Genomic DNA, 14,024 nt, shown 5'->3' with positions numbered 1-14,024 from the left:
TATTTAAAACTCATAAATGCAAATTAAAAGCAAAGAAATACAGAAATATTTCACTTACCTGATATTATCAGCCAAACAAAAATGAGGAAAACTCCAGGTAAATTTCTTATCTTCAGAACTGGGTAAATCAAAAGACTCCATGAAATCTAATTGACCTTACTGTTTTTTTTTTTTTTAAATTTTGTATTTTTATGCCATTTATTCTGTGATCTCTGTTTTAAATTGCACATGATCTATTATACAAGTGACAATAGGTGCATTTTCAGCTATGGAGACTTTGATTGGAAAGCCAGAGCATCCTGTTATGTTCTTGTTAGTCATCTTTACATAATTTCTCCTGTAGTCCCCTCTGTGTTTGCTGGAGCAGTTCCAAAGAATATCTGCCAATGTGTTTTTAACATGCAGTTTTCCTGACGGTGTTAGCTGTCAAATATTGATAGTAATGATGTCATTGATAAACAGTGTGAGCTACTGGTAGTTGATGTGTAACCTCTCACAGTGCATTCCATTGAGTCAGAGACCATCTGCATACAATACCGAACTACCTGAAACTCCCTACAGTTCACTCATTAGAGTGAGAACTCATTAGCTTGCTCTGAGATTTGGATTCCTGGTTTGCATTGCTGGCATCTATTCTTATTTTCTGCTTTGTTACCAGAGGGATAGTGGCTAACAAGGCATCAGTTTTTGAAAGGGATTCAAGGGGAAACCAAAGCACTGCAGAACCCTGTGCCTGCTGAATGAACTGTGGATTACCAAAAACCAGAGCAAGGAATAGAATCACTGAGCATAGATATGTATGATGTCCTGCTGTATTCCAAAGCCATAGAAGATCCCCAAAAGAGTTAACAAACATGTGTACAGGGGAGAGATGGTTGGATACATAGTTTTTAAAAAAATATTTGGCAAGGTTCGCTGCTAATAGGTGTTGAACTAAGCAGCTTTGGGATGGAGGATAGTTTCTGTGTTTGCCTGGAAAACTGGTTAGAAGGCAGGAAATGGAGAGTACAGATAAATAGTGCTGGAGGCCACAGAGGACATGTGCTGGGGATCCATGCTCTAAATTATACAAATGAATTATTTAGAGTTTGAAAATGGATGTGTAGTGGTATGACAACTTTGCTGCCAATGTGAAGAATTGCAGAAAAACCTTATGGGACTGAGTGATAATCTCTTTTTTTTTTATTTCTCAGCTAAATGTAAAATGATGCTTATTGGGGCTGGAGATGGAGAGATTCCAACTTCATGCTAAGTATGAGAAGCTGTGAGGTGACTTAGTACACTTGAGAATGAGAAATTGTGTTTTTTATAGTTCCTTGGAAATGTCACTGTAGTGCTTAACAGCAGGCAGTGAACAGATATTCAGCATTTCAGAGAAGGAGAAGAGAACAGATGAGGTTCTTTACCTCAGCCTGTGAAGCTCAGGTGCCCCTGCATTTTGTAAGCTTCATGAAGTTCTAGTCTTTGAGCTTCAAAAAGGGTAGGGTAAAGCTGACAGGGGTGCAGGGCTCAGCAGATGATGGCTAAGCTTAGACTGATGCCTAAAAGGACAAGACTGGAAGAAAGGAGCTATAGGAACTTCTCTCTCCTGGCTGATGTGTAGTTGTGGTTGTTTACAAAGATGATCCTAGAGGCTCTTCTTTTCTAAACAACACAGCACCAATTGATCTTGTGAATACCATCTTCTCTTGAAACCATGACGATGCCCAAGGTCAGAGATACCTGCATCATCTTGGGTTAAAAATATTTGGCTTTCTTGAACATTTTTGAGCAAGATTCACTGCTGCAAGCTCTCAAAATTTAGGCTCTTTACATCTATCATTCTAGTTCTCACCAGTCTGAAGGATTTTCCTATGTAATTTCATCAGGCATCTAAGGCTTCAAGTATTTAATGCCAGCAAAAAGAGTTTCCCACTTTGCATCCATTTGATGAGTGTTTTTGTTTTATTAATGGATTTGTTAACAGATTTGACAGTAAAAGAAAACCTAGTATTCTGTGTGTGTTAGGAACATATTCCAAACAGACATTTTCAGTGACAGTGTTAAAAAATGCATGACAGAGGCATGAACTGATACCTGAAATAATATATTTTGAGATCGAGTTCCCCGAAAAATAAATGTATGAGTTTTCTAAGTTTCATCAAAAATCTGAGTGTACAAGGAAAATATATATTTTTAAATTAATGTCCAACAGTAGGAAAATGGTTATTAATTTTTAATCTGCCAATTGAGCAGTAATTTTGTCTAGCAAGTCCCTGGTTAATTTTAAAACAGAGTTTGAAAGTGGTTTATATAAATCTCTCAAAATTGTATCCTTAAGCAGAATACATGGCTTTGAAAGCAAAACCTGTTTGCTGTCTGTTATGCATGTTCCTGATGGAATGGCAGGAAAAGGTAAATACAACAATTTGCCAGAAAATTTTGCTTGTTTCTGAGGGCTCCTGCTTTGTTTGCCAGTTGCTTGTCCTGTTTTTAAGACTGGAAAGGGATTTTTGAACCAATCCTTAGCTTGAATTACTGGTTTTGACATGCTGCTGTAGTGGTAAAACTTCCTTACAACGCTCTTTTCAATAATTGTAGCCTTCTTTTATTGTTTGTCAAAAGACATCATTGCCACTCTGTCTTTAAAAAACTTCTTTATAAAAATCTGATTTCCCAGTGACTGTACAGGATTAGATCCCATGAACATGTTCTAAAGTCAGCAAAACCAACTAGATAATGGTGTACCTAGAAAAGCAGTTTCATTTGGCACGTCCTGCTTCTTGCTTTTCTGTCTGTCTTGCAGCAGAGTCCAAATTAGTCTTTTTTTGTAGAATTACCAAGTTGTATTTGCAGCAGCATCTTGCTGGTTGTTATTTCCATTGCATCCCATAATAAACATTTTCAAGATTAGGATGCAACAGACCCCATGAATGATTTTGCTTTCAAAAGCAAGATCTCTCACTAATGGTGTCAGTTAAAAGTCTATTGCCAAAACTGCTTGTTCTCTGGTGACCAGATTGCACAATCTATATATGACATGCCCAAGTTCCAGTCCTTTCCTGTGATTAACTGCTGTCAGGTATGGAAATTTCAGCTATGGAAATGTGTGTCTTGCGTTTTTCACACTTACTGATCCACGCTTGTAATTTTTGTTCTACTGAGCCTAAGGTACCTCTCTTGAGTTCTTTAAGGGCTGGGTACATTTGTTTTGCAAATAGTTTTACCTTCTTGCTATTATCTGTAGTGCCGATGTTCCAGTCAGTTCTGAGACTTTCCTGTCCTCTTAAAGAGAGCTTTGATTTAGGAAAAGCCTGTCTATCCCTGCAGCTATTCTTCAGCATTTCCAATTTGCACTATGCAAACACTACCTAGCGTACCTATAGAAATAATTTTGTTTTTCCAATCAGGAGTTCACGTTGTTTGTACTTTCTGAGCTAAAAATGCCATCCTCAGTTAAATTTTGTAGCTGTCAGAGGCATCTGTCTTCTTGTGTCTCTCCAAAGTTTTTGTGTGCACAGCTGCTCCCAATAGTATAGATGTTCTGTCTATAGTATAACATGCTACCTGTTCTGGCAGTAACAGAAACCTCCATGTTGTTACAAGATCTCTTGGCATATCATCCTTACAAAACTTAATACTGCATGCAAGAGCTCTGGGGCTTCTCACTTGCGTGTAATGTGCAGCTCTCTGCTAACATGATATCACACAATCTGCATGCTTTGTGGTGGAGGAAAGCAGCAAGCTGAGTGCCAGAGTAATGGTCAGCGTTCATCTGGAAAAAATCAGTTGGCTACTTGGTGTAATAAATGATTCTCAAGGACTTCAACCACCATATTCTTAGTGTTAGGGATAGGCAGAGGGGCAGGACAGGCATGTCTGTGGCTTAGTCTCCTCAAAATACGATTTCTTATCTCAGTCTTAGTTGATGCAGTCAACTGTGTCTTAGTCTTTTGAGTTCAAGAGACTTTCAGGTCTCACTAGTGTATTCTTAAGTTACTTCTGCATTAATTCATGCATCCACTAAAATGTACTCCTTTGCAGTTTCTATCTTAATAAGACAGAAATTTTTTCTTAGGATAAATTTCTTAGGATAAATTCTATATGTAGAAACATCTTGTGTTGTATGTATTCTGTTTTAGCCCTTTGTAATTTGCATACTTTTTGGGTTTCTTTGGAATGAAATATTCTGTAATATTCTGTAATATGTACCTTCCCCCCAGAAGCCCAGTGAATTAGGACAGTGAAATATTCCACAATTAACATTCTGCTGTGAGGAAACAAGTTGTTCTTCTCCTGGACTTAGTTAGTTTTGATCTGTTCTGGTATTTGCTAAACTATCAGATTTTTACAAAGCTAGAATGTCAATGGCTATTTGATTCTTCTTTATGAAATATTTATTTGGGACATCCAAAGATCTCAGAAGCCCAGTTTCCATTATGTGTGAGCCAGTTGGTTGGATCTGCCACGTCATGGTCACATGTTGTTTAGTCATCTCTCTGCTTTCAAACACAGAGAGTGCATTGATCAGTCTTTAGTTTCATCCTCTAGTTCTTTCTAAACCTTTAAGTCTGTTTTTCCCAGTAGAGTTTGTAGGACTGCCAGGCTGCAGGTTACAGCAGGACGCTTCACAGAAGCCTTGACTGTCCCCAGTCCTTAAGTCTCCCCTGACTAGATAAAGGCTTAAGTAGCCCAGAGTGGTCCCATAAGTGATCATGCTTTGAGCAGAAGGTTGAGCAGGAGAGGCATCCTGAGGTTCTTTCCCATCTGAATGATGTTGCGAGTTGCGATTTTACGATACTAAGTTAATGAACAATTCTATATGGAAAGTTGTAGGTTTGTTCTGGATAACATTATTGAGAGCTCTCTGAGGAACTTCTGTGCTTACTGCCTGTGACTAGGTTTTTATTGGATTTTATTGGAAAACTGGCTGCAGTTTTCTTACCTGTCAAGAGAGGATCCCTTTACCTGACTCATCTTGATGTTCCCATAGCCACGAATTGACCAGTTTGGTGAGTGCTGTGTAAACACTAAGGAGTTTGCGAGTGCTAGGGAAATGGCTTTTTGCTCCTCTTGTAATATATTTGTATCCTCTTTTTCTTACACTGCTATTTCATGGCACTAAAAGAAGTTCTAGAGTATTATGGTCGAATCAGGTGTCAAAATTAGTGCAAATTACTAAAAGCAACATGTGAGCTGGCTTTGAATGACAAGCAGTAAGAGTAGGACTTTAGCATCTTGAGAGGGGTAGCTGTGCTTAGGTTGATGCCAGTTTAACACAGAAATGCTCCCCAGCTTCTTGGGCCTGGGTGTGGGGTTCAAATTTATTGTCTCGGCATGAGTTAACTGAGTGATGGGAAATTTGGAGGGAGCTTACATAAAGGAATTATGGCTTTCTAGTTTGGATAGGGGTCTCTTGATGGTTGTAGGGAGAACAGAGACTTTGTTTTCCATGTCTCAGCAGGCAGTTTAGATGCAGTTTGAAAGATTTGGGATTTTCGGATGCTGACTTCCACTAAATCTTGAATTTGGTGGGAGGAGGGATCTGAGAGGTAGTAAGAGGAGAAATATGAGGTAGTGCTGGTAAGGCAGCTGGCTGTGCCTCATTTTTTAGCCAGCATCTGCTTGTTCCCTCACATTTTCTGTGAGTATGGTGACTTTCTGATTAAAATTAAAAAATTACAGTCATGTAAATTGTGGTGAAAACAGATTGCCTTGCCTCAGTTTCTAAAAGGGTTAGTATTGTTCTGTTAGTTACATTCACATAGTTTCTCCTCTTAAAAAGCATTTATCAAACTTGTGAAAATCATGATTTTTAAGTCCTATACATTTTCTTGGGGATTTTGTTTATATTAACATTATTTTAATACCATTAAAAATGAAATGTAAAATAAAATATGTATAATGTTGTGGATACAGACACATGGCTTTTGTTCTGAATTTTTTCTTACTTTTCTTGTGTCTGGGGCAGTCAATGTTTTTTGATATCTAATTTCTTCCTATTACTTGCTTTTATCTGTTTCGGTACTAATAATATTTATTTATTTAAAACTGCATTTGCTTTGCAATTTGGTGGCTGCTGAATTTCCAACAAGTAAGGAGTTTGAAGAGTTTTAGCAAATTCATAAAAGCATTGCTTGGTGGCTGATGTGCACAACTAGTCAGCAAGGCTTCTTAGGTTTTTAGATGCAATTTTCTTGCTAGGTGGTGGAAATATCTATTAAATTAATAACATTATACTGCTTTGTCCATTATGCTTTCTAAAAAGCAAAGCTTTGGGCATTTCTTTTGGTAGAGGCTATATGACGGTACATCTTTGTCAAGTAGGTGTTGCTAATGAGAAATCTGTTATGCCTTTTGCAAAATTGTTGATTCCTACTTGGATGTACCAGTGTAAATAAATCCTTTTTATGCTTAAGGTATGAGTAGATATATTTTTCTTTTAGTTAGCATCTTAGGACATTAGCCAGTGTTTTACAGCGATTCCTTACACTTAAATGCATTCCTTATGCTTATATTCTTAAATGTCTGTGCATGTATTAAAGGAAAAGAAAGAACAAGAAAACAACCTAATGCAGAGCATTTGGCTCTGTAGCTCAAGTCAAATAGACCTGAAATTTTTTCCAAATTTATTCATGCTGTAAAATCTGATTTCTGTAACAGATAAAACAGTGACAAAGTAATTAGTCAGTATGCTGGGATGCTTGTGAAAGATGAAGTCTCAAATAAGGAATAAAATATTGTATTCATAGAGATTAATTTTATAATGTAATCAAATCCTATTTTTTTCCTGTTTCTTAGATGATGAAGCATGCCTGGGACAATTATAGGCAATATGGATGGGGACATAATGAGCTCAAACCAATTGCCCGGAAAGGACATTCCACCAACATATTTGGTAGGCTATATTTTCTGGTTTGTTTGTGATTTTTTTTTTTAATATTTCTGTCCATGTATCTTCTTTGGAAGTCTACTCAAACTTTCTAGCAAACTCTGTTTTAATAAAGAATCTTTTGAAGTGTGAGTGACAGAAATGTATTATTTCAGTGGTATTTCATTGAATTACTTTATTGACCTATCTTTTTGGGAGTAGTATGTTCTTATTGTTGCAGAGGCTAAGCTGTGTCTATGTGCACTGATGCTTTGGGTGTGTGTCTATATATAAATGAAAGTCCTGATGCAATGATGGTTATTTTTTGGTTATATTTTGAGATGCAATGAATAAAAATGTGTTGGGTTGTTTGTTTTTTTTTTTAACTCACCTCATATTGTCTAGATCTTTATGTTTAGTTCCATGAGAATCATGGAACAGTTTGAGTTAGAGGGAACCTTTTAAAGATAATCTAGTCCGACCCCCCTGCCATGGCCTGGGACCTTCCATGAGACCAGGTTGCTCAGAGCCCCATCCAGCCTGCTGTCGAGCATTGCCAGGGATGGGGCACCCACAGCTTCTCTGGGCAACCTGTGCCAGTGCCTCCCCAGTGGTGCTTAGCACAGTGCAAGGAGAGAGTGTGAGCTGCGTGGAAAACTGGAGCAAAAGGCTGCTTCCATGACAGAAGGTCAGGTACCAGGACAGCATTGTGTAGTACTCTTAGATACTTTGTTATTTTGTACATAGGCACTGCCATAAATTTCGGTAAGAAAATCTCTTCTGCACCTTACTGTGATTTAGTTTTATGTTATGATTAGTTGATGGCTTACCTTTATATTTTTTACAGCTGATGAAATTGGATTTGACAGGGAAAAATCTTTAATGTTCACCTCTGTGATCATGTAGTCTTTGCTACTTCAAATCTGTTGCTTAATTTGCCATGTGTAATTTTAGATTAGCCTTGGTTTGTAACCTAGACTCTATGAAGTAAGGTTTTTTTCCTTCATGTAGCAGAAAGACATTTTTATGATGTTTGTTTTTAATGTGACTGACATGATACTTTGAAGCAGTTATGAATTACAATTTCACTGTAGTCTTTTTTTTCAATTCCTCCTCTGCTTACTTCTAACATGTCTGCTAATGAGTCTGGAGGATTTCTGCTTTTTTTCCTTGGAAGGATTATTCTTTGGAGTGCTTATTTTTGAAATTTTGGCATTGCTTTCTGAAAGAAATTGCAGGCCATGTCCATGTTAAAGTTTCTGCTCCTCTTGTTCCATCTAACTTTAGCAGCCAATGCCCTACATGTTTGTCCTTTTAAAATCCAGATGCTATTTTGTGCCATTTAGTTTTTAGCCAAATCATGTCATGATTGCTCTATTCAAGGCTATTTCATATGAAAAACTTTTCTGAAACACATAATCTTCAGCATATATCAAGTCTAAAATAGAACCAGCTATTGTTCATTTGGTGGATGGTTGATGGGGGGGAAGTGTGTGCATGGAAATTGGTCTTTGTCAAGAACTGTCTAGGCTGTATTGTTATTCCAAGCTCTTTACCAATCTCCATTACCCCTATTGACACGATTCCCAGCAGTATTTGCCTTTATAGAAGGGTTGCTTAATTTTTTTTGAAACCTCATGCTAGTTTTAATAAAAAGATGCTCAGCAAAATCTGTTTTTATTATTCATCTCAAAGATGATTTGATCCAAACTATTTTCAGCCATTACTGCAATCTACTGTGCTTCCATTTCAATTCCTAGCACATCTGTGAGATCCTGCAAGGAGATGGTATCGCTGGTTGAACGGCAGCCCTTTGCATGAATCTTTGGGAAATCAGGTTTGCTGATAACTCCCAAGTGAGGTTAAACACGATTCAATTTAGAAGACAAATAAGTCATTAGTCTTCCCAGTTGGACTCCACTTTTGTCTAAAGCATTGTATATCTATATCTATACCAAGGAGAACACAAGTGTTTCTAACATTGCAAGATCTAGCAGGTTTCAGTCTGGGGTCAGAGAAGGGCAGAGGAGGTGGCCTGCTCTGCTCTTATAAATCTTAGTTTTGAGTAATTAAAAATATAAGGAAGGATAAACTTTATAAACTTTAAAGCAAGATGCTCTGTGCCTCACTGAAGCATGCCAGCAAGGATGTTTATGGGTTTCCTTAATTATTAGTTTGACTTTTATGACAAAACATGGTAGATTGCTTGAGTTGGCCTGCAGCAAGAAAGTCTTGCCAGTCTTTTTGAGATGTCTGACTGTAAATTGTAAAGGAGAATCTGCTAAAAATACTGTCTTTCAAACTGTGTAGTCAGGCAGTATCTTGAGTAGCACCTCTTCCACAGCTGGGTCCCAGCATTAGTTGTATGGTGCTGCTTTGAGAAAGTATGACTGGGAGTGGGTGAGCTTTTAAAGATATTTACATTTAGATGATATTTGAAACAAACCTTAATAGGTTCTCTCTTGGTGAAACGGGGTGATAACTGCTTTTGAAAAGGCTGGCATTTATTCTTACCTTGTGAAATGAAATATAAAAGTCAAGGAGAAAGTGCAGCAGAGAGGTGTAAATTTTGTTTCCAGTTAAAATTTTTATTTGCAGCTCTGCTGAAGGTTGTAGCAACTAAGCTAAAAAAGAAAAGTTGGCCTTTTTTGCTGGACTGCTTAAATTGGTAAAAAAATTTGATAGCAGCTGCAGGGTCTTGTTGCAGAGGGGGCTTGTGTGGGATCTTGGTCAAGTTCTCATTAGAACACAGAGGGTAAAGAGGCTGATGGAAAATGATGTATGTAAGATAATGGGCAAGCACAGCAAACACTGAGCTTGCTTCAGGAGAGTTTCTGAGTTTAGCGCGAACCAGAGTAGTTGATGGTATTGTTCTATTCTCTTCCTGTAATGAAATCTGACTGGATTTGCTTTTGAGGATGAGAGTAACCACCTGGAACATGCTGTTTGAAGATGATTTGTCGCTGTGTTTGTTTGATGACCCATAGGTGAACATCTCCTGAAAACACAATTAAAATTATTCACTCTAGATATGCTTCAGAGTTTTAAACTGTATGTGTTTGTGGTGTATCTTTTACTCCAGTATCATATGAACTAATTATTGTAGTATGAGCTGTAAGGACACTTTATTGTGAGTTAAATTGAGTAGTTAGTACTAGTTAGTTTGCATCAGTCTTCAATCTCTGTTTTTATAAATATGTTTATTTGAGAACCTGAACTACTGTAAGGAACAATATGAAGAAAATAGACAATGCTTGGGCAATTTGGAGCACTGTCCTGAACAAAACTAGAAATTGTGGACTGTCATCTAACCTGATGCTTTCCAAAATGAGAGTTCTGACATTTGTGGTGTGTTTTATTTTGTTGTTTTGGGGTTGGTTTTTTTTAGTTTGTTTTGCTAATTTTAGTTACCTAAAAATAAAGTGAAGATGTGCAGTTTGTCAAGTAATAAGTACATGAAAAGTACTGATAGAACTCTTGCAAAATTGAAAACGTCCCATATTACTAGCTGTGCACTTCTAAACCTTGCATTTGGATGTATTCTGTTTAGAGATGAGCTGCTTTATATGAAGATGATCTGGTAATGCACATAATCTGTAGACAGTTATGTGTCTAGGTGTGTTTTGAAGGGTGTGGAAAGATGTTAATAATGGTAAAAAGTTTTAAAAGTTTAGAAGTTGTGGATGCTTGCTTTTACACATGCCTATTCTCATGCACAAAGATTTAATAAAGTCATTATTTTGTATTTTGTCACACTAAAGCTGTCTCATGCATTGACAGTGCTTTCATGCCTCTCCTGTTCTTTCATCTCACATGCCACACAAACAGTCAATTTAACCCGAGCTGCCTGCCAGCTCTCTTTGGGATCCTGTGTTCTAAGGGGGAAGAGAGAATTGTCAGTGAAGTCACATTGTGGTCGCATTTGTGCTACTTGGTAGAGCCCCAAGGCTGCAATGCAGTGCCTTATCTCTTCCTTAAAACTTGACCAAGTAAATCTGTCCTCTCTTTTATGAGGAATTTTTGTCTGGCATTTTAAGTGTCATCAGTGAGAGAGATACATCCAAGGGAATAACTCAAGGATTCAGGTGGGGCAGCTCGTGTGTTGAATATTCCCTGATATACCAGTGGACTCCTTGGTTTGTACCACATCATTGAGCTTGTCCAGCCTCAGCCTTTTGCTGTCAGTGCCTCTGATACACCCTGGTGACACGGGGGAAAGTTGCTGAGGTGACTGCCCAGTGCCGCAGCAGCGTAGGAAGCTCCTGCAGCAGCTCCTCGTGTTGCTAAGCAATGGAGATCTGACAGTGCATTTCTTCCTGTGCCGGGCAGCAGGAGCAGCAAAACTCCCAAAGAAAATGCATCTGTCACAGTGCAAGGATGGGAGGCGGTTGCAAGAAGGAGCTGAGTCAGGCACAGGAGCCTGCTTTTCCAATACCTTTGACAAGTACACTATAGCTTGGGAGAGCAATGTGATTTTTTTTTTGTCCACTTGGTGATTCCTGAAGTGAGGAGCGGAATATTTCTTCTAAGCACTAAAAGAAAACACTGTAACAGAGTTTTTATTATTATTTACCCTTGGAAATATTCTTTAGTTTATAAGACATTTTTGTTATCTGTTCTTGTGGCAGTTACTGGGCTGCCTGAGCTGCTCTGACACTATCATCTGCTGTCACCTGATTAGTTGTAATTTACTTTTGAAGTTCACATTAATTGAGTGTCAAGGGTGTCTGATTTAGTAAGACTTTTGTATTTTCTGGTTTGTTCGTTTGTTTGGTTTTTAGCTGGCAAAATACCTGTTTATAAACAGAATGGAGACAAACACTTTTACTGGAAAGAAAATAGCCACTACACTTTAAAGACTGTGGAATGACCTTTTAAAAATATGGTGGAAAACTTCTCGTGTCTTCTCACTGTAAAATCCTAATAAAAAGACAGATGGAAGTCACAGCTTCTGCTCAACATCCTTTTTCTGTGCATGTGTTCAGCCTCTGAATCCATGTAGAGGATAAATGAGCACAAAAAGGGAATATGAGGTATATATGTAAACAAAAATGTTCTTGACTATATGTTGTCTTGATAAACAAAAGCCTCCTTAGTGAGCAGTAGTTCTTATCTTTTAACTGTACATACTCAAGTAATTTATTCATTATTGCCTTTTTCTGTGGCAAATGGAAGGGGAAAGAAAATCCATTCTTGCTAACTAGGGAAGAGAGGTAATTTCACAATGCAAATTTCAGCCTAATCTCTGTATTTCAGGTTCAAGTCAATTTTAAAATAAATGGAAAAGGCCTTAAGAAAGGCATATGCATCTGTGTCCTCTGCAAACTCCATAATTAGTGATTACAGCAAGATAATGTTGAATATTATATGTACATTGAATGTGTATTTTTTTGGCCAGTAAGACGAACTTTGGAAAGGTAAAATTTCAAGAAAGAGCATAACTCTTGAGCTGCTGGCTTTATTTGAAACTAGAGCAATGTTCTAATATCAGAAGAAAAGTTCCTTCAGGTCAGATGACAGATCAAACATGATTGTTACTCAGTCTTCAAAAATTGCCCACAGCAGGTACCTAGGGAAGACATGTAAAAGCAGAAAAAACTCATAGTGAGCTTGTCTCAGAGTACTCCACAGCCTTACAGAAGTTTGTGTAGTGCTCGTCCTTCTCTGGTCAGAGGCAGCAAGTTTTATTTAATCACTTCTAGTTTATTTTTCCTTGATTTTGTCCAAGCTGCTTTGGAGTCTGGGCAACCTTAAGAGCAACATAACCCATTACGAGTGGTTCCATAGTTTGATTTGATATTGTGTAGAAAACTTTTAGTTTTGAATTCTGCTCACTGTCCTGGATTACTGATTTTGGTGTTGGAAAAAAAAAAATCCATTATTCATCTCTTTGCTTGCCATTCATGAGTTTATACAGCTGCATATGCCCTCCATAATGCCCCTGTTCTGCATGGAGGGTCTTAGCCTGTAAACTCATTTCTTTTACTTACATTTTTTCTTACTTAATATGTTGTCATCTTTTTTCTTTGTATATTTTCAAGGTGGTGGTTTTGGGGTCTTTTTTGACCTTTGAGACGAAGACTAAAACTTTGCTTCATTATCTGTTTTGTTTGCTGTTCCTTTCCTAATAATTGTGTTCTCTGTCTTTTAGGCTTCTTGTTGAGTCTACAATCACAGTACAGGGTAGCGTTTCTGCAGTAGCATTCCTTTTGGAAATGCTCATCCACTGTATCCAGTAATATATTTCATAAATCTAATGTTACAAATATTTTCTGTTATTTCATATTTAAGCTTTTGTCCAAGCAATCATTTCAGTAGGATCCCACTGGTGATTTTACCTCACACTGATGGTTGTTTACACTTATCCCATTTCCTATCTTTTAAACCATTATTCATCTGCATGAGAACAATTTTCTTTTACCGTGTGGCAGGTCAGTTTTCTCAGAGTTTTTGTTAAGGGGTGGTCTCACATTCCTTCTGTGTATGTTCTCTGTTGATATGCAAGTTCACCTCTTAAAAAGGCTTTTAACATTGATGCTAAGACAACGCTTCCCTCTACAAAATTTCTGACTTTTCTTTCGTTTATCTCATTTAAAGCTGTCTTCCGATTGATGCTGCCAGTTGGGCAAATAGTGATTTGTTAACACTGTTTTGCTTCACTGCAATGCATATCATCCTTATTCAGAATATAGTTGTTCTCTGAAACTTGCAAATTTGTGCAGACAGGATACAATCTGTCTGTGTGTTCCCTCTTAAGTGTTTTACAGTACTGGTGCTGTAGATAAAAACAACTGCTTAGCTAAGAATGTTTTTTGAGTGTCACTGATATTGTCATCAAACTGTCACAAATGTGCCTATGCGTATCAGGAAAATTCACCACGAGCAGCTGTTGTCTTGTTCTTTTTAATAATACAATATTCCTACTGAATTCTTCTCACACAGTTTGTATTAGTTTGTGTACAACACAATTAGGACAGTTGTATTCAGTGACTTTTTAAGTGTCTGAAGCAATTATGTTAAATCCTATTCAGAAGATTGAAAATTCTGCTTTAACCAGAAAATCCCTCAAAATGAAGAAAAGATACACAAATGCAAAGTGAAATTAGATAAACACACCTCATTTCCGTAACCTGCCTTGAAGGAGAGTGACGTAAACATCTGCATGAAATGGCAA

At 37.5% G+C, this 14,024-nt stretch overlaps 1 protein-coding gene across 1 annotated transcript in view; it reads left to right on the top strand.

Annotated features, from left to right (window-relative positions):
- Positions 1-14,024, top strand: part of MAN1A2 (mannosidase alpha class 1A member 2) — a 134,185-nt gene that overhangs the window by 37,091 nt on the left and 83,070 nt on the right. Inside the window, exon 3 of the mRNA XM_038135629.1 lies at positions 6,781-6,877. Coding sequence (XP_037991557.1) covers positions 6,781-6,877 — 97 coding nt within the window. The remainder of the gene's footprint in view (positions 1-6,780; positions 6,878-14,024) is intronic.

The sequence above is a fragment of the Motacilla alba genome, chromosome 1 (genome assembly GCF_015832195.1).
Source record: "Motacilla alba alba isolate MOTALB_02 chromosome 1, Motacilla_alba_V1.0_pri, whole genome shotgun sequence".
In the NCBI taxonomy this organism is placed as follows: Eukaryota; Metazoa; Chordata; class Aves; order Passeriformes; family Motacillidae; genus Motacilla; species Motacilla alba.
The sequence above is the reverse complement of the archived record's forward strand: the minus strand, read 5'-3'. Positions and strand labels throughout refer to the sequence as shown.